The 21010-nt window shown below is 39.1% G+C and overlaps 1 protein-coding gene across 9 annotated transcripts in view; it reads right to left on the bottom strand.

Moving 5' to 3' along the window:
* WWOX (WW domain containing oxidoreductase) overlaps positions 1 to 21010 on the bottom strand; it is a 695463-nt gene that overhangs the window by 308109 nt on the left and 366344 nt on the right. Inside the window, exon 9 of one of the 9 annotated variants that reach the window (XM_073308001.1) lies at positions 7774 to 8149. The exons of 7 other annotated variants lie outside the window; for them this stretch is intronic. In XM_073308001.1, the coding sequence (XP_073164102.1) occupies positions 8123 to 8149 (27 nt within the window). In that variant the 3' untranslated portion in view covers positions 7774 to 8122. Of the gene's footprint in view, positions 1 to 7773; positions 8150 to 17453; positions 17525 to 21010 lie in introns of those variants that run through there. One more of the 9 variants, XM_073308000.1, reaches the window with a different exon arrangement.

Below are 21010 nucleotides of genomic sequence, written 5' to 3'. Positions count from 1 at the left end.
TGTTATGGAGTGTGTGTGAATTAAGGAAGGAGGATATTAGAATATAAATATTTGGCGGGACTAAAAGATATCTGTCTGTGTCTCAGAACCAGAGAGAGGAAGACAGCCAGGGACTTCATAAACAGTTCCTTTAAACTGATGGAGCTGAGAGCTATAGTCTAGGTTTTCGGTTTTTGAGATAACAACAGCACAAAGGCTCTTAAAAGTTTCTTTGTCTACACCAAATGTCAGAAACACCCCATTATAACACCATATCTTTAAAACTGTACAGTCAGGGACTTTTAGTGTAGGAGAAGTGAATCTTTAATGGCCATGAGCTTCTCTTGTCCACTGGCAAAATTTCTACCCAGACTGAACCAATGTGAGACCAGGTATAAGCAAATCTAACTCCACTAACTGTAGTGCAAGGCACATACTTATGTGAAGTCTCAGTTTTGCCCATTTTCATCAGTTGATCTATGGAGAAATTAAGAGAAATATGTTTGCAGGAAAAACTTAATTAAAATGCAAAATTATTATGTGTTGTGGTAGCATCTAGCATCAAGGTAGTAAATAAAACTTGAATGATTTTCCTGCTAAACATATTTCTAGAGCTCCCTATAGCTCCCCTATTGTCCCTAATTTCAACCCTCTTGGATGAGGCAGGGTATTTTATCATTACATTCCTGGAATTGTTATAATATCTAATTATGTGGCAACCAATATACACAGCACTCTTATACTGTGTCCACAAAATTGAAAGTCTACAAATTCATTAAGAACTTTGCAATGATACTTCTTAGATAAATCTACTATTTCTGATTCAAAAAGGCCTACGTTTTATTTGTAGCAAACTATGAAGTATTATCCAAAATGAGAAAGTTTTTTTGGTCATTGGTGAATGCCATTTTATCCAGCACCAGAGAAAGAACCATAACAACAGCTGTTGAAGGGCAAAGCAGACTTGTGGTCTTTACCAGAGCGATTTAAATGAAAAGCAGTCAGCTGAATATTGGTTCCTCTACTCGACAGCTGTTTTGGGTCAACGTAGTTTATGCCAGAGAACAATTGATGTCAGCATGCACAAGAATCAATCACAAATAGCCAGGTGGATGAATGCAAAGATAAGGAATACAATTATAGGGGATTTGTATGTCACAGAGATGTGTTAATACCTTTCTTGTGTCATAGCAAAGCCAGATGAACCCCCTGTCTTGCTTGAAATGAAAGTCTTTATTCTACAAAAAGAAAAGGAGTACTTGTGGCACCTTAGAGACTAACCAATTTATTTGAGCATAAGCTTTCGTGAGCTACAGCTCACCTCATCGGACGCATTGAGTGGAAACCTGTCTTTATTCTACAAGTAGATGTTAAGAAATTGTCCATGCGAGTAATAGGAAATTACAATGCCCAAAGTGTAACTCACACTTGCATAGTATGTACCCTCCTGGTGGCTGAACCAGGTTAAGAGTCAACTGCAACATTTGAGCTGAAACAGTTGAGTGTTTTAGCACAGGCAGGAGAAGCTTGTGCTTTTTAGAACCAGAGCCCCAGGGTTGATCCCAATGCCAGACAGCCAACTAACCACACATCCACCCCAAGGTGTCAAGTAATGAAAGCCTGTATGAAACTGAATAAAATTATTCTATTTTCATAACTGACTTACGCAAGCAACAAACTTATTCATGACAGATATGTTTCGTTCATATTTACAAGAAGCCGTAAAAGATGGAAAATGGATAGGGAGGATAAACAGAGCATTTATTCTCGGTTCCATTATGACCAAGTTGGTAGCATTTTCATCTCTGGTCCAGGAAGTGGTGAGTGCAAGTCCAATACTAGGAGCTGAGCTCAAAATCCACCACCTGATACTTTTCAAAGTGAGCAGGAGATAACTTTGATGTCCTCACCTATATTCTCTCCCTCAATAAAACATATTTAAAGTGTCTACTGTGTTTGCTTACACAGTTTAGCACAGTCAGTACATTCCCACCCCACTACTTCCGACGGTTTACAAACAAATGACAACAAAAGGTGCATGTGCTGCAAAAAGGGCGTTTTTAATAAAAGCATCATTTTGCTCTGAAAAGTGACTTGACAAAAACACTTCTCATTCAATAGATCTCTCTCTTGTGCATATAAGGAATCATATCTGTTTACTTAGTGACAAAAAGACATGTTCCTCCTCCCTTGTCCCATTCTCCATTTTTTACTCTAGTTAGCACTTCAGAGAGGTCATGCAGCCTGAGACGGTAAATTGGATTCTGTTACTTCTTGTGCATCATTATCAGACTTTTTTACTACGTTCCAACTGTCTACATCTGTGACAAATCACTAAAGCACCGGGGTTGCAAGGCACCACTGGGGGCATACTATGGAGACTAAACAGAGACCTAATGTAGTTCAACAGAACTGTTATAATTGGTATATAATAAAAACTATATACCAGCAGTGGCAAAACTTACTGACCCTCCGAGCCACATACGACAATCTGCAGAAGTTTGAGAGCTGAGGCATACCTGCTAGAGCTCAGGGCTTCAGCACCGCGGGAAGTGCCTGCCAGGGCTCGGGCCTTCAGCCCCACTCCTGCTGAAGCCCTGAGCCCAAGCAGATGTGCTTGCTGGGCAGAAGCCCCGAGAATCCCCTCCCCGCTGGACAGAAGTCCCTACCCCACCACCCTGGTGCAAGGCAGAGTTCCTGAGCCCCCGTCCTCTCCAGTCTGGTAGGTGGAGAAAGGGGGATGGGCTCTGCAAGTCATACTTGAAGGGTAAATGAGCCACATGAGGCCACAGTTTGGCCACCCCTGCTATATACTATAACAGGGTTCAAAAAAGAACTTGATAAGTTCATGCAGGACTGGTCCACCAATGGCTATCAGACAGGATGGGCAGGGATGGTGTCCCTAGCCTCTGTTTGCCAGAAGCTGAGAATGGGCGAGAGGGGATGGATCACTTGATGATTATATGTTCTGTTCGTTCCCTCTGGGGCACCTGGCATTGGCCACTGTCCGAAGACAGGCTACTGGGCTAAATGGACCTTTGTTCTTATGGTAATGATGTGTGACAAGCAGGGAAGCCAGTTTGGCTTTCCGATTACAGTTTAACTTTGCAGAGCTGCCAACTAAGGTAAGTGACTGGGTAGGGGGAAGGGTATTATTTATCTAACTCTGCTACTCTGAAAAAAAATAATTTGATTGCATTGCTACACCTGGCACTCAGCTCCACAGCGAGAGAAAGGCCAGAGCTCATCTAGCTCTCAGAGGTTGTTGCACAGGCAGGTAAAGCCCAACTCTCAGAAGTCTTTGTTTCTCAAACAGCAGATTTGATATGGGAATAGCTGAGAAACACTGAACATGGGTCAGTGCCACATATAGAGTCACTCTGGGCTAAAGTGTGACTAGTCCTAAGGCAGCTGTGCAGGGGAGCAATTTCCATTCACAGCTGCATTAGAGCTGCTCATCTCACAGCTCTGGTTTCTGTGCTAATCCTGATAACATTCTGATCGTCTTTCCCATGTAATTCCACTTACAGAATTTATCTCAGTCCCGAGTGGAAATGAGTGCAGGTCCCACATCATACTGGCATACATTTTGGAATGGGTGGAGATCTCCATTCCAGGAAGATCCAGTTCTGGAGTAGCAGAAACGTTGCTGATAAGAATTGATTTGCACTGGTAGAGGAGAAGCTTAAAAAGCAACAGCCGGCATAAATGCCTACACTGAGCAGAAGTCTGTAAATTTTATATCTTTACATAGGTAGATGGATGCATAGACTGAACTAGAGCCTGGATGTTTTATATTTTTAGATAGACTAAATTCTCACGCATTCTTCTAACATTGTCTACACTGCAGAATACATTACAAGAATCAGCACTGAAGACAACATGCTTGAAATGATAATTTTTTAAGAGCTGGAAATATTCACCATGGAGAAATGTTAAATGCATAAACTTTTTATAGTATATTAGAATAAATGCAAATAGATTTATAAATTGATAGGTGATTTTATTTTTTAAAATTGCCAGTCTTTTATTATTAATTATTATTATTATTCAGTGGTCTCAATAATGTAAAATGCATAAAATGGACAGCTTTTTTAATTATTTTTTTAAAGATAGCCTCCATCTCTCTTGTTTTTCAAAGCTTTCTAAACATGCAAGCATGCCATAAAAAAGTAACTGGTGCATGCAGAAGCAATGCAGCTCACAAATGAAGCAGTATAATGTCAATGGTTTGAAATTGTTCAGTCTCAGTTGTTTTCCAAGTCAACACACTGGCAGTCTTGCCTGAATGCAACTAGTCAATAGAGAGAAAATAAATAGAGCATTTCCAGAATTCACCCATCAACCCTGAAAAGTGTCTGCTTACTATTACACAGTTTTAACACGGCATAATCATTTTCATGGCAAATATACCCTCCTCATGGCTTAGACAAAGAGTGAATGACTATTTTAACCACTTGTGCCTATCTTCTAACAGAAATTCCAAATAGCATTTATTTATTATACTATTATAAGTAGTACGCAGATTAGTAACAGTTTCTAAATCCTGCAAGCTGGTCTTTATGCTAACAAGACACTCTGAACCCAATTTTCTAATTTGGGTGCCTAAAATAGACACTTAAATCCATATTTAGGCTCATTAATACACTCATTATAGATACTTTACTAAGTGTCTACATGTGGATTTAGCTGTCTAATAGCACAAACACTTACACATATAATATTATCAACATAAATTATTCTATTGACTTCATCAGGACTATTTATAACCATGTCACTGGCAACATAGCAGTGTCTCATTTGGAGCCTTGGTATTTAATTCTAAGCACCTGTATTTAAAACACTGGGCCTTAAGCCCCTGTACAAGCAGCCAGACACAACCCCTTCTCTATTTTTTCTGCCTCTAATTTCTGTCATGCCTGTCGAAAACTTCTGTGTCATCATATCACCACCAGGCTGAGTACTACAGAGAGGGCCAGTCCCTGAGAAAGAGGGGACGCAGATAAGGTAGCCATAGCCCTTTCAAAAGGGGGTGAAGCAGTGTTCCTTATGTTCTTCCCTGGCAGTATATAGACTGTATTATACCTACTTAGATAAGATCCTTGCAATGCCACATAATCACAGAGGGGAGCTGCAAGAGTTATATATATATAAATGAATATCTATATTACAATCCCCTGCCCTGGTATCTGTCACCTGGATGAAAATCAAGAAAAAAATTGATAGTGAGGTTGAAAAAATTCTCCTTCATACCCAAGAACACACTAATGCCCATGGATATAAAAGTTACAATAAAAAAGCAGGACAACTACTAGCAGAGCTTTTATAGCTTAACAGTATTTTGACAACAAATGTTCATATTTCATTTGAAATTTATGAAACCTTTGTGCCTGTAATCCCAAGAGCAGCTACATGGTAAATGAAAGTAGCAGGCAGTCTAGATTAATAATATTTTGCTTCATAGCGGAAGAGCATTCTAAAGGAAAAATAACTTGCTTTATCTGTCCTCTTTTTTACAGTCCCTGTATTGGAACAGACTAGGACTTCTAAAACCTGGAAATATTCACAGGTGCCTTATTAATTTATGAGAAACTGAAGGACCCATCTCAAGACATAAGTAAGCAATTTAGAAGTAGCAAGTAGAGGTGCATGATACATGGTGAAATATCACTGCTCCTAGAGTTAGAGTGCTACTAGTGGTTTAAATCAAGATCTAGGGGAGTAAGCCACAGTATTTGATATTCTAATAAGGAATTCTTATGAAAAAGTTAAGTGTTGACAAATGAATCAACCTTTTGTTCCATATTTTCACAGTTTAGAAGTACATGTGTGCTAAGAGCTAAAGTGTGGCTTCTTACACTTACATGTGTGAGTGTCTTTTTCGTCATGACAGTTTATCTCCAAGCATATTCAGAATGTGGTGGGTTTTTTTCTTTTTCTTTGCTGTTGGGTTGTTTTTGCTAGCAGCATACTACCATTTATTATGGGGCACAAATGTGCACTGATTACATGTCTGGATAGGAAGAAATGCCTATTTTTATTTTTAAATTCAGGTGCAATTGATCACATATGCACATTAAACATTAGGTAAGGAAAAGTTCCAGCGTATGATTTTATCCCAAACCAAGAGGCACAAGAAATGTGATGAGAAAATAAAGGATACGGAGCCATTTCTGACAATCATTTAATATACCTGTTATATATGATCACTTTGGTCTAGTTCTGCAAAATATTGCAATTTTTGTGCAATTATTCTAATGATAACATATTTCTGAAGAGGTAAGTTACTGACTTGTTATATACAAACCTATCAGCTTCAATTTGTTAATAATGCCTCTAAATAACAACTACTGAAATTATCATTGTGTGATACTCATATTAATTCTTCTTTCCTGAGAAGCTTAGTGAGCAAGTTACAGTGCAGGAAATATTTGTAAGAAAGAAAGATACAAACCAAACATATCATCCTCTGGTGAAACATAGATTGGAGAAATGTCAGGTAAACCAGATGCAATGGGGAGTGAGGGGAAAGGCTGACAGAGTGGAGAAAGGTGGATAACACAGGAAAGATCAAAGTCTGAACTAAACAGTTTTTATAACTCCCTAACCTAGCCAAAAAGTGACAGAGCAATATATTCGATGAATTCAGAAAAACCCAAGAGAAACCACATTATATGGATTCAGAAGACATCTGAGAACAAGGTGGTTGTGGACGTTGTATCATTTAGTCTCGTATTACTGAAAATTGAAATCTCAAGGGACCTGATGTATTGGACAAGGGTACCAGATCCCACAACACAGATCAGAAAAGACAAGTGATATCCGTGGGTAGCTGGGACCAATACAATAATATTATGTGGCTTTTATCAGAGAGAGAGAATCCTGAAGGCCAGCCAGACATAAGAACATAGGTAATGCCATACTGGACCAGATCAAGGTTCCATCTAGTACAGGTATTACATCTTCTTCGGCAGTGACTAGCGCCAGATGTACCCAAGAAAGATGTACAAAACCCTGAAGTTAATAGTTATGGAATAAGCTGCTCACAAGAGAAATTTCTCCTGAACTCAAAAATTGTTCTGACATATGAGGGTTGGTTTTACAATAATCCTTATTAATGTGTCTTTAAGATGTTCTCATTATCTATGTAACTGTCCTTTTCTGAATCTTGCTAAACGCTTCTACTCAATGACTTCTTGTGGCAATGAGCTCCACAGGTGAACTGGGCACTGAAGAAAGTGTGTTTCCTTTTCACCGTTCCTTTGTTTCTGCACTGTGAGAAAGGGTGAATTCTACGGCCTGTGTTACTCAAGAAGTTTGTCTAAATCAGAGGTTCCCAAACTGTGGGGCAAACACCCCTGGGGGAACACAAAGTTATTGGGCAGTGTGAGGACCTGAGGAGGCTGTGCTGAAGAGCCAGAGTTGGGGGCTCTGTTCAGCATGGGATCAGTACTCCCAAGATGCAATCTTCTGCTCCCCATCTGAACCCAGCCCTTCGGTGCAGCCCCATGCACTTCCCCTGCACAAAGGGGGAAAGAGTGGGGAGCAAGATGGGCAGGGAACTGGGTCCCAGCAGCCAAGACTGCCCAACTGCTGCAGGGAGTGGTAGGTTTCCTTAATTGCCACATGGTGAGTACCCACCCTACGGCCTTTGTGGGTACCTGACACCCCCTGACTCTGGCCCCGGTGGATAGAGGGCACCTCTCCCTCTTACCCCCTTAGAAAGAGGGGGTGCACATGGGACATGAATCTATGAAGGGGGGGCTCAACAAAAATGTTTTGGGAACCTCTGGTCTAAATTATCACAATAACCTCTTCTGGCCTTAAAATAATGAACATGTGAGTGCCTGATTTACGCTCTCTGTGTCATTCATTACTGTATACACCTCTCATGTACTCTCTCTGCTTCTCCCCTATGAACTAAACAGTGCCACTTCAATTCACTTCAGTTCTTCTTCCCGTGAAGCTCAGGACCCTGAACAATAATAAGAAAATTTTGGGAATAAGAAACCTGAAGAATGTCTACTGGGGTAAAAAACAATCAAACTGACTATAAATTGGCAAGACTAAGAAGCAGCAAGAGGTGCTAAGATCATAGAACTTGATCTTTGACTTATGCAACTGGAATTAAAGACTGTGAAATTTATTTCAACAGCCTTGCTCCTTGTTGATTTGTGACATATGATGAAAAAGAAAGGACAATGTCCCTTTTTAAATTTTTTCCTAAGGCAAGCTTGATTTCTCAACATGTCTACTTGCACTTTAGATAGATAGATATTCAAGCAGACAAGTTGAAAAATCAAGCTTGTATGTATGTATACACACATACATGTATACGGATACATATACATCCTCCTTGTTATAAAGTTAATATGTTTCTGGTTTTCCTTATGTTAATGAAAATACGTACCAGCAGAAAAAGAACAATCAGCAATAACAGAACAAACAGTTCTTTTATTACGTTTTTGACAAGATCATTTCTAACACATTTTTAAAAAAATGTTTGTAATTATTTTAAAACATATCTTACCTCAAGCTGATCTTAGAAAAATATCCTCCTCATCTAAGATAAGCAGAAACTCATATCTTCCCCTTTTAACAGTTAATAGATAATCACTAGTTTTAACACATTGAATCACAGATTCTCCTTTTCTTTACTGACTGTTTAAAGAATATTGGATTCAATATTGCATATTACTATACAATTTTTCATGCCTACTATATTACAGTTTTATGTGACACTTTCCCTCCACCTTTATTATGGAAGTATCAATTGCGTTCCAAAATTAAAGTTTTTAAGTTGAGTTTTGCACTTAAAACAGTAGTTCAACCACTTTACTAAGTACAATAGCACTTACTTTGAGTACAGAATGAATTTACAAGTAACCACTTAGTCTGAGAGTTTAAAAAATGGGTCCTTTAAGAAATTTAGCACACTGTGTCATACCACCTTTTTATCCTAAATAATCTGAGTAAAGGAATAACACAGACATCAAACTTCCCACAGAGTTACAGCTCACAGAAATCTAGTATAATGCCTTTAGTTGAAGAATTTATCTATTTGCCATTATTCTTCATATGGGAAATAGATATTCTTCCTAATGGTCAGATGGGACTGACAAATGTTCTTTCACAGAGAATTCCATAAAGAATTAAAAATGGTCACTACCTTTCTCCAAAGTTTCCAGTGGGAATAAAATCCAGGTTCCCATCGGAAAGATGGTGACTCCCATAGGAAAGAAACTGTCACTACTCTAACCTTTACTCACAGCAAACATGGAGGAAAAATAAATGCAGGTTTATCTAATCTGATCTATCTAACGAACACTAAAATGCCTTAATCATAATTGTATGATTACTGATTGGAATCACTAGAGGACAGACTTAAAAGTTTTTTTGGTGCCTTAAGTGTACATTTCCTTACCTTAACATGTTTGGATAAATAATCTTCACCTCCAGCTTTCCTGTGTTTCTAATTATAGGTTTTGGGATATTTATAACATTCCTGTAATTTTTTTTTCAACTCTTAAGATACTGATATAGATACATAGATTCAAGGACAGAAGAGACCATTGTGATCATCTAGTCTGACCTCCTTTATGGAACATCCCCAAAATAATTCCTAGAGCAGATATTTTACAAAAAAAATCTAATCTTGCTTTAAAAATTGTCAGTGATGAAGAATCCATCACAATCTGTGGTAAATTGTTCCAATGGTTAATTACTCTGTTAAAAATTTACACCTTATTTCTAGTTTGAATTTGTCTAGGTTCAACATCCAGGCATTGGCTCTTGTTATACCTTTGTCTGTTAGATTGAAGAACTACTTATTAAATATTTGTTCCCCATGTAGGTACTTATAAACAGTAATCAAGTCACCCCTTAACCTTCTCTTTTTTAAGCTAAATATATAAGGCAGGTTGTCTAGTCCTTCAATCATTCTTGTGGCTTGTGGCTTTTCTTGGAACCCTCTACAATTTATCAACATCCTCCTTGAATTGTGGGCACCAGAAATGGACAGTTTTCCATCAATGGTCACACCAGTGCCAAATTCAGAGGTAAAAAACCTCTCTATGCCTACTTGAGATTGCATTAGTTCTTTTGGCTACAGCATCAAACTGGTTTCAGAGTAGCAGCCGTGTTAGTCTGTATCCGCAAAAAAAAAAAGGAAGACGTGTGATACCTTAGAGACTCACAAATTTATTTGAGCACAAGCTTTCGTGAGCTACAGCTCACTTCACTGGATGCATTCAGTGGAAAATACAGTGGGGAGATTTATATACACAGAGAACATGAAACAATGGATGTTACCATACACACTGTAACGAGAGTGATCAGGTAAGTTGAGCTATTACCAGCAGGAGAGCCGGGGAGAGGGGGGGGAACCTTTTGGTGTGATAATCAAGGTGGTCCACTTCCAGCAGTTGACAAGAACGTCTGAAGAACAGCCGGGGGGCGGTGGGGTTTGTGAATAAACATGGGGAAATAGTTTTACTTTGCGTAATGACCCATCTACTCCCCGTCTTTATTCAAGCCTAAGTTAATTGTATCCAGTTTGCAAATTAATTCCAATTCAGCAGTCTCTCGTTGGAGTCTATTTTTGAAACTGGGAGCTCATGTTCAGTTGATTTAACCACCATGACCTGAAATCTTTCTCAGAGTCACTGCTCCCCAGCCTAGAGTCCCCCATCCTGTATGTGTGGCCTACATTCTTTGTTCCTCGGGGTATACATTTACATTTAGTCACACTAAAACACATATTGTTTGCTTGCACCCATTTTACAGATCGCTTTGAATCAGTGACCTGTCTTCCTCATTATTTACCACTTCCTGAAAGTTCGCACATGACACAAAAATTATCACTGATGATTTTATGTTTTTTGCATGTCATTAATAAAAATGTTAAATAGTATAGGGCCAAGAAGCTATCCCTGTGGGACTGCACTGGAAACACACCTGTTCGATGATGTTTCCCCATTTACAGTTACATTTTGAGACCAATCCAACAGCCAGTTTTTAATCCATTTAATGTGTGCCATGTTAATTTTATATTTTTCTGGTTTTTTAATCAAAATGTCATGCAGTACCAAGTCAAACACCTTCCAGAAGTCTAAGTATTCATCAACCCTATTATCTTTATCAACCAAACTTGTAATCTCATCAAAAAAAGATATAAAGATATAAAGTTACTTTGACTGGATCTATTTTCCATAAATTCATGCTGATTTGAATTAGTTATATTATCCTCCTTTAATTCTTTATTAATTGAGTCCTGTATCAGACACTCCATTATCTTGCTGGGGATTGATGTCAGGCTGACAGGCCTATAATTACCCATGTCATCCCATTTAATCTTAAAAAATGGATACAACATTAGGTTTCTTCCAGTCTTCTGGAACATCTCCAGTGCTCATACTGAAAATCAACATTAACTCTTCAGTGAGCTCCTCAGCCAGCTCTTTTAAAATCCTTGGATGCACATTATCTGGACCTACTGATCTAAAAATTTCTAACTTTAGCAGCTGCTGTTTAACACCCACCAGAGATAATAGTGGAATGAAAAGAGCGTTACAATCACCATATGATGGGACTATATTATCTGTCTTTTTCCCGATAGAGAACAGAAATATTTATTGAATGTGTCTGCCTTTTATGTGCTCTTATGTACTCTCAACCCAAATTCAATGGAATCTGACTTCATGTGTCGGATTTGGGACAGGTAAGAAAACAATTCAACAATTTCGGCTTGGGTCGGGTTCAGGCTGAGTTCCAAGGATGTATCTTAGGGGGGACTCAGTGGCCTGTTTTGTGGCTGCTGTGGGGCAGGCTGCGCTGGGCTTGGGCTTCTACTCACTGCATTGTCAGCGCTGCCACCCACATCTTCCCACTGGCTAGACACGAAGCAGCCATTGATGAGATACTCCCTCCCCCACTGACTGCAACTATGGTCCTAACCCATCTGCTTCCTGACTGGCTGGTGGGGTGAGGCAGGGGCGGTGCTGACAATGCAGTATTTTGAAGCCCTGTCCTCTCCCATACTACAGTGGCCCCTGCAGGCCTGGGGGAAATACCTTAGCATGCTCCTCTCAGCTAGACCCTGAGAATCTGACGGGATCCAACTACAAGTGTTGAGTTCAGGTTGGGCATGAAAAGAACTCAAGGTTCTTGGGCCTGGGTTCGGTTCAGATTGGCTGTGACGTAGCCAGTTTCGGGTGGGGTTTAATATTAGACCACAGCAACCCTCTACTTGGAATAAAACTACTTATCACTGCTACTACTAACCTAAATTCAAAAATACTCTTTTGGTCAACAGATGCAGGAGTGGAGGGAGGTCGACTTATATACTGTCAATCTGGAGGAAGAAGAAATGGCTTAGAACATCAGGAAGTAGCATGTGTGTGCCCACCAGTGCAGTGTCTAAGAGTCTCATGTCTGACCTGTAGTCGAGTGGTAATTCAAAGTGCTTGCTTTAATCAAATGATTAACCCAGCTCCCTGGCAGATTTGTTTGACCTGGTCTCCCCTAGAAAGCTTCACATAACTGGAACACATGAAGAACTGTTAGTACAATAGTACTGCTTGAGACCTTGCTGTTTATTTCCGCCTGCCTGTGACCTGGTCATGCTAGACAGTACTTGATTCATAAAGAAGGAGATATATCAACCTTAAAGACCAGAATTTGCAATTAACAGTAATCAGCAAAGGTATACTGCTCCAGCTCCTTCCCGATAAAAACAGTTCTGATTGCCAAATATACTAGTGTTGAAAGGGAGGCTCTCTCTTAGTATCCAGACTGAACTGGTTTAATCATGGTCCAAGTAATTTACTATAAAACTTTTATAGAAGCATTATGCACGTGCATCAGGTTCACAGCTTTATTCATTTACAACAGATTTTATGGCTTTTTGAAGTTCCTCCATTTGAAAGAATGAACTTATACTTGAAGAAAGCTGAATTTAGCGATAAAACTATCTGCCTAATAATACCATCAGATCTCATAAAAGAGGAAAGATACACTGGATAACTGCTATAATGCCTGCCTTAATTTCCTTATTTGTAAAAGCTCATATAGGTAACCAACGAGCTAGTTCCAGCTTTCTGAATACACACAAAATGAAGGATTAGTGATCAGATTCTCAATCCAAACTCCCAAGTTTTGGTTTTTATAATTAAATTTTCTTATCGTTGTAATTACTGCTGCTGTCTAGGTTTGTTGTACTTTTTTTTAAAGAAAGCAGCTTAGGAAACAACTGTGCCTCTCAGTATCAATTTTATGAGGTTTCAGAGCAATGAATTAAATTCTGGAGCACTCTCACTTAAAAAAAAGTCATATCATTAATACTTTTTATGAACTAAGAGTCCATTAGAAGATGTTTATTGACTTTCAACCTCCTGTAAGTGTTATTAAAGTAAGTCCAAGAATGGACTTGAACTTATGGATTGGGTATGCTGTGACAAACAGATATTGCTTAATGAAATGTGCATTGTACAGTATTAGATCACCTGTGATGTTAGAAATTATTCAATTATTATAGAAGCAGTGCACACACAAAACACGTTCACCTATCTAGGGCTTGAAAATCAATTCCAGTATCACGTTTATAAAATAATGCATCTGTTATATCTATCACTACACATAAGCATAGCAAGTTTTCAATTATAAATAAATTTTCAAAAATCTGCCCCACATACTACAATTCTTATGGATTAATGGATTGTTTCACTTAAGAGCAGCAAGGAATAAAAAGGTAGTTAAGGTAGAAGGCTTGGATTGTTGCTGAAAGGGAGAATTAAGGGTATTAATCAGTGCTGATCACCCCAACTGCCATGGACCTCAGAAGCAACAAGCACAGTGTAGTCCATCAGCTCATAGTTTGAACGGTGTGACAGGATGATACAAGCTCTGTCACATCTTGCCACATTGCTGGGCTAGCTAAAGAATGATCCAGGGGTGTTTTGGAAGGAGAAGGAAAGGAGCACAGGAGAGGGTCAACTTCAAGCAAGAGCTTAAGAATCCCACCTGGCAGTGCCTGACCTCACTCGAGTCAGGTGCACCTGATTCTAACTATGCTCACACTCTTTAAGAGAGTCAGAACTATTCTCGTGATACAGAGAGAAAGGGGTTGCTCTCCATATGTTGTTTCATTCTGTGTTTGTTAGAGTAAAAGATACTTGAGCTAAGTGAAAGAAACATGGTCAGAGATTTTGTGGGTTAGAATATTTTCAGTTAAATAAGAACCCTGTAAATACAATGGGAATTGGGCCTCCTGTGGACTTTCTCTCTCGCTGCTCAAATCTTGGTGCTGTCACAAGAAAGAAACATGAGCTTTTAACAAGAAAATAGGGCTTGTTGTGTCTGACAACAGTTTGAAAATACATTTAACAAAAGACATTACCAGAACTTTGAAGTCAATATCACAAACTTGATAACTATTTTTATCCCTCGGACAATATCACATTCCTACTAATATTTAGAAAAGCAGAAATTTGTTTGGAAAATAAAGAAATGCTCAAATATGAAGCCAAACCCAAGCAATTTTAGCTACACAAATGTTCAGACAGCTAGCCCACTGTATTCTCATGTAACTCTTCTGAAATTCAGCTCAAGCTCATTCAGTGCCAAGCTGACTACTGTCTTCAAACGTTCATGATTTAAATGACAATGAACTCTGCACCATAACAAAGCTGCTTCAGTCCTTTTGTAGCAGTTTTAATAAAGCAGGATACAAGAAATATTCAGCAAAAATGACCCATCTCAGAATACCCACAACCCCAAAATCAATACAACCAAAAATGGAGGTAAGGGTAATGCTGAGGGTAAGATAGAGAAATGAGAGGTGAAGGAGCGTCTTTAGGGTTGGAAAGGAGTTGTGTGGTTAGGAAAAGGTGTTGGAATCCTGTTTGAGGTTAGCAAGCAAGAGTCAGCATTTGGTTAGGAGAAAAAAAATATGGTGATTTTAATTAGAGCTGTGTTGAATAAGTTTCAGATTAATTTTTTTTCCCCAGCTGTAATTTGAATTTTATTTTTCATGCTGTGAGGTTATTTTTCGTATTCATTGCACCCAGAGTGATCCAGATAATATGTGTGTTCTCTGCTCTGAGGAGCTTCTATTCTAATGGCTGAGAAATAACAAAAAGTGAATAAATAGGTGAAGGTAGGTGAAAAGTGTGTGTGCGTGTGTTGGGCGTGGTTACAGTAACTTCACATAGCTAGTTACTCTTGCTATGCATGTACCTTGGTGATTCCTCTATATGTTGTATGACCAACATTTTCAAAAGTGACTAGTGATTCTGTATGCTTCTGTTTTTTGGCCCAACTTGAGACACTGCAAGGGGGCAGATTTTCAGAAGGTTTGTGCTCAAGGTGTCTCCGACTAGGCCAAGAAATGGAGGCTTCCAAAATTAAGAGTCATTTTAGAAAAGCTGAGCCTTTGGACGTATACACACATATACAGTTTTTTGTTATGCTCTCACCTATTACCTATAAGACTGATAAATCTTTCAACATTTTTTGGCTTGGTTTCTTCAGTTTAACTACTCTTGAGTTGATTCTGCTATACTGTTTGGGAGTACAATAATCTTTCTGTTCTGTGTGAATTATTAGCAGTTTAGAGGCATTGGCTGCGGACTACTTTGCACCCCTTACCATGTTATCATTTAATCCTGTTTAGAACTTGGTCTCTGTTACATGGGTTTGCAGTTCCTCCTTTACTTTCTGATTAGAGAACTAATTTAATCAAAAGTTGAGTTCCCTCCCTCCTCCTTTTCACGTTGTACCTAATTTGGGAATTTGTAACATGCTTTTTAACTCTATATGGGCAAATTAAAAATGGTTGGACTCCCTTAAAAGTGTTTATAATGAAAACATTTAAAGAACTTTATTTATAATTGTGCTTTAACATATACTAATATATAATAAATATGGGAAGTAAGTTAGCTAATTGAGCTCTGAATCACTTTCTTGGTGCCATACTGCAAAGACCTCAGGAACCAGGAGTGTTGATCCTTAGATAATAGTTACCCTTAGAGAAGATGTTTATTGGATTCTCTCTCTCCATTATTTAGCCTCACAGACTACAAATATACACAGCCCAATAAAACACACAAAGACAAAATACAGTTACAATTAAGGTACCCTGAAAAACAAAACATAAAACATGTACTCACAACTAAATGATCATTCACTTAACTCTAAACACACTAAATATTTATAACAACTCAACTGAACAAATGATTTAATATAGACAAGAATTGAATATTAAAAGTAGCAAGGCTATTGTAATTCAGATCTCATCTTTGTTTTGGGTACCAAAAAACAGACACATGGTTGTGTTACCTGAATTGTATTTTACTTTTAAAATGCTAATAAGCTGTACAAATCAATCAATCAATCCAATCTGGACTGAGAGAGTACTGGGAGGAGTATTGAGGCCTCTAGACACACACCCACCCACCCACTCCCGCCCGGGATTGGATATTCTACCTATTCTACTAATAGTGTATAGCTGAAGATAGAGATTTATTTAAAGAATTGGTAGGTAGAATATCCAATCCTGGGCTGTGTGTGTATGTGTGTATACACAGGTCTCAGGTACCCTTCCTTGCACACATACATCTTCCCAAAGCAAACCACAGGGAAGAAGGAGAAGTAAGAGTGCTCCTGATCTGTAACAAAGATCCTTAGCAGAAGCTGGGGCCAGCAGCAAAAACAGTCCTTACGGCTGCTTGGACATTAGTGATGCCTGAGTCTTCTTTCTACAGTTTATCCAATGAACATTCTTTTCTCTGCTAATTAGCTATGTGACCCAATAGCCTCGCACGGCTTGCTGTTTCTCTGGTGCCATGCCCCTGCCATCCATGATCCTTGCCATCCCTCACTTTTTTGTCTTTACCCACACCAATCTCCCCATCCATTCCTTCCTTTGTCCCATTAATCCATCCCTTACTCCTATTTCCTCTCATCCCACACTAGCCCTTCTGAATATAGTAAAGCAACCCCGCCCACCCAAAAAGACCCCAAATCCTGTAACTAATATATTTGCCAATCATTACTCTCCTCATTTTGCTTGTGTGGTGTGTTCCATGTGCCCACTTTGTCCATTTTGTCTATTATAAAACCTTTGGGACAGGAACTATGCCTTCCTATCAATTTGTGAAATACCTCAGATAAGAAGGCCCCCCAATCCTGCCTGGGGCTTTTCATCATAACTACAATACAAATAATACTTAATTATAATAGTTATTATAATAACGTGATAAATATAATTAACCCCTTAATGGCAGGTATGAGGCAATCCTCCCCCACTTTTCAAGCAGTGGGACTTCTCAGAAATTTCAATCACTGGCTTCAAGAAGTTAAATAAGAAATCAAAGGACAACCACGAAAATAAAAATGGTCACTTTAAAGGACGTATCGACCAGGGTAAATTGAGACATATACACTTATGGTACAAGTAACTAACTCACAGTAGTGAAGACTTCTTTTTTCTCGTACAGAATCAATATATTACTGTACGGCTTCAAGAGAAGCAGAAGGAAATCATATCCTGTTGGAAAAAAGAAGATCTTCTGAAATGCTGTATAAACTACTGCAGAACAAAGCAGATATTAGTAGCATATACAGCAGTTATTTCCCTCTACAGTAAAACTGCACTCTAGTTTATAGTACTGAAATGGAGAAATCTTAAAGCAAAACCAAACAAAAATATCCAGGCAAACCAAGGATACAGAAGAGATTTAGGGTCCACTAGAAATTTTTAGAATTTGGCAACTATACTATCAGCAGATTGGTATTTCTACACTGGACGGTTGTGGTCCAAGCTGTCACTAATGTAAACAAGGTCCGTGTCTCCTAGGTTTGACCCAGTCTATGCAATTCACCCCATGTGAAGGTACTTCTCTGGAATTGTGTGCCTGTCCCAGGGTTTGTAATAATTAGCCTCCACTGATTTTAGTTCTTGGAGGGAGCTTGGTAACCAACTCCAGCTAGCCAATATTCAATACCTGGCTCAGAGATTGAGATAACATTTGTAAAGTTGATACAAGACTCCCAAATATATGACTGTTTGTCTTATCTGTCACAGTTGGTTTAACCATTTTCTAATGTGACTTTTTAAAAGGCTTCTTTCTCCTCACTTGACCCTCCTGGGTCACATTTTCAGAGGCCTTAAGTTCACCACAAAATCTGGATCAGTTATACTGGACACTCAGCAACCTGTATTTGCACATGCAATTTGTGTGTCAGACAACTAACTACTCTATTTGCATACACAAATGTGGTAAACACACACAATTTTGGCTACAGATAAAAAGACAGATTTTTTATCATTTTAAAATGTATTATATATACAGGAAATATTTCAGATCAAGTACACCACATGAAACAAGTGTCTGGAGTTTTGTCCTGGAATTTTTCAAATCAGCTCCCGGCTACTTCTTTTCAAGACAGTGAGCTGTATCCAGGGTTGTTGTGCAGCAAGGATGCAAGGAAGCATCTATATGTTATACCCGGTGTACCAGCAATTATGTAGTATTCTCAATGTGCAGTGTGGTCCTGGAGTTGTTCTGTATTTATCTATGACTAATGATATGTAATAATGGCATGACTTTTGTAAGTGACCTGGTCAGTGAGGTAAAATTGTTGTATCCCTGTGGAGGCTTATTAAAAGGTCCTATATGCATGTGTTGATCTTATTTACTAGGGGGCTGTGGGAACAGCAAACATGACAGAGGCAATAGACCTACATAAGGACACCCCAGCACACACTTGAAAGACAATGGATCAAGTTTTTAGCTTCAAGAATCCCATCTCCTGTCTCTAATAGATTGCAAGACCTTGTGCCAAAGTTGGCAGGCTAGAGATCAAAAGAACACTAAAAAGTTAAACGGTCTTTTTTGGGAGGAGAAGGGGGTCACTTATCAGGAGATGTCCAGAAGACGGACTCTGTGAGGAAGTCTAGAGAAGTGGACTTTCCCCAATCCAGAGACTGGTAATCCTTAGGGAGAGCTAGATATGCATGCAGTCTGTTTTGTTGTATTTAAAATATGCTTTCTCTGAAATGTTTTTCTTCTAAATATATGATACTTTGCTTTAAGATGCCTGACTGGTCACTGTATTCACTACTGCCATTGCTCCCAGAAGGAAAAGAACTGCCAGGTCTGAACCTAAGTCAGATTTGCTCAGATAATCATGGTTAGTACCAGAAGACTACTACACAGGGCCTGGTCTGCAAGTGGGAGAATCATGGGATTGCACCCAGAGATAGGTGATGCTCAAGGTCTGATACCTCACAGGGGGTGTCCTTAAGCAGACCAGGAGGAGACCGAGGGGCAGTTTGCACAGTAACTGACAGCAATCTAAAAGCAAAGGGACAGGGAAACAGAGTTAATATGTAGACACAACTTGGCGTGAACACTGACCAAAACATGCCATTTAAAAGCTACAGGACAGAAAAGATGGAGCTCCTACAAAATGGCAATTTTGTTTGAAACAAATTGTCTTTAGATTTAGATTCCCAGAAACAAATCAACCTGGTTAACAAAGCTATAGTGCTCACATTTCTCCTTTCTTCTCATGGTCATATAGAGGAAAGGAAGGGATAAACCAGTTACCTCTTTGCCCCTTACATTTTGATGCTGAAGCTGTGGCCGCTTCTCTGTTGAATCACAGCACCAGGATCAATGAAATCTCACTCGCTTGGGCAGAGGAAGTCTCAGATTCATAGCATGTTAAAGCAAATGAGATTTCCATTCAGACTTGTACTAGAACCCAACAGGGTGAATAATGCAACCTCTGAACCTCACAACACTATCACCAAAAGAAGGGATAACCTGAGAACTGCATGTACACAGGGAGGCCTGTGAAAGTATCATATTAGGTGTCAAAAGGTGCTGGAAGTTTGCGGTCAGGGGATACTAGGAGCCTGAGCCAAGTGGGTGGCCATGGAGGAAGCTAAATAAAGAGTCCACTGCAAGTACATCGAACCAGTCCCAGAAACTTGTGATTAGTGCAGTCATCTATGCTGTCGCCATTTCCCTTGCCCAAAGCACCACCTCACCAGCCACAGTGCTAGCAGTGATGATGACAGAGCCTTTTTATATCTTTAAGAGGAATATGATGGATGGGATGTGGTGCTGGGGAAGAGGAGAGAAAGCAGAAACCCTTGGGGACAGTGCAGTTACAGGAACCTTTCTGGTGATTAGAAGGGGAAGTGAAGAAACAGACATCTCCCAACCAGCTTACTCTCTCAATCAGTTTTACAAATACTTAAAGTAAGCACTTGTTGAAAAGAATATCATAGAGTTCGGGGCCGGTGGGCAGGGTTTCCAGAAAGGGAAAAGCAACTGGGGTGCTGTCAGAGAGATGTTTTGGGGAGGGAGTCTCAATGTATGGATAACCTGAACTTGTTCATTTAAACCCATTACCGTAGTTTTCACTTTATAGTCCACATCCCACATCATATTTGTCATCTTTGACACTACTGTATTAGATTTCAGAGTAGTAGCCGTGTTAGTCTGTATCAGAAAAAACAACGAGAAGGCCTTGTGGCACCTTAGAGACTAATAAATTTATTTGGGCACAAGCTTCCGTGGGCTAAAACCCACTTCATCACATGCATGGAGTGGAAATACAGTAGAGACGTATAAATACACAGCATATGAAAAGATGGGAGTTGCCTTATCAAGTGGGGCGTCAGTGCTAACGAGCCAATTCAATTAAGGTGGAAGTGGGCTATTCTCAACAGTTGGCAAGAAGGGGTGGAAATGACAGTTATTTCCTGTTGAGGATATATTGTACTCCTGTGAAGTACAATAGGTCTAACCACATTACCTCTCTAACCAAAATTTCAGAAAGTGCATTTTGCCAGATATACTATTCAATCATACACTCAAAAATTGCATGTGACTTCAACAAGCACTTTACATTAAGTAAGGCTCCCTTTTATATTTTTGTATAATAAAGAAATCAAAGATACAACATCCTTTTTATTGGGATAATACTTCAGAATGTCAGCAAATAAATATTTGGAAGG

The sequence above is a fragment of the Lepidochelys kempii genome, chromosome 12, assembly GCF_965140265.1.
Source record: "Lepidochelys kempii isolate rLepKem1 chromosome 12, rLepKem1.hap2, whole genome shotgun sequence".
NCBI lineage: Eukaryota > Metazoa > Chordata > Testudines > Cheloniidae > Lepidochelys > Lepidochelys kempii.
This window is presented reverse-complemented; position numbering and strand designations above follow the sequence as displayed.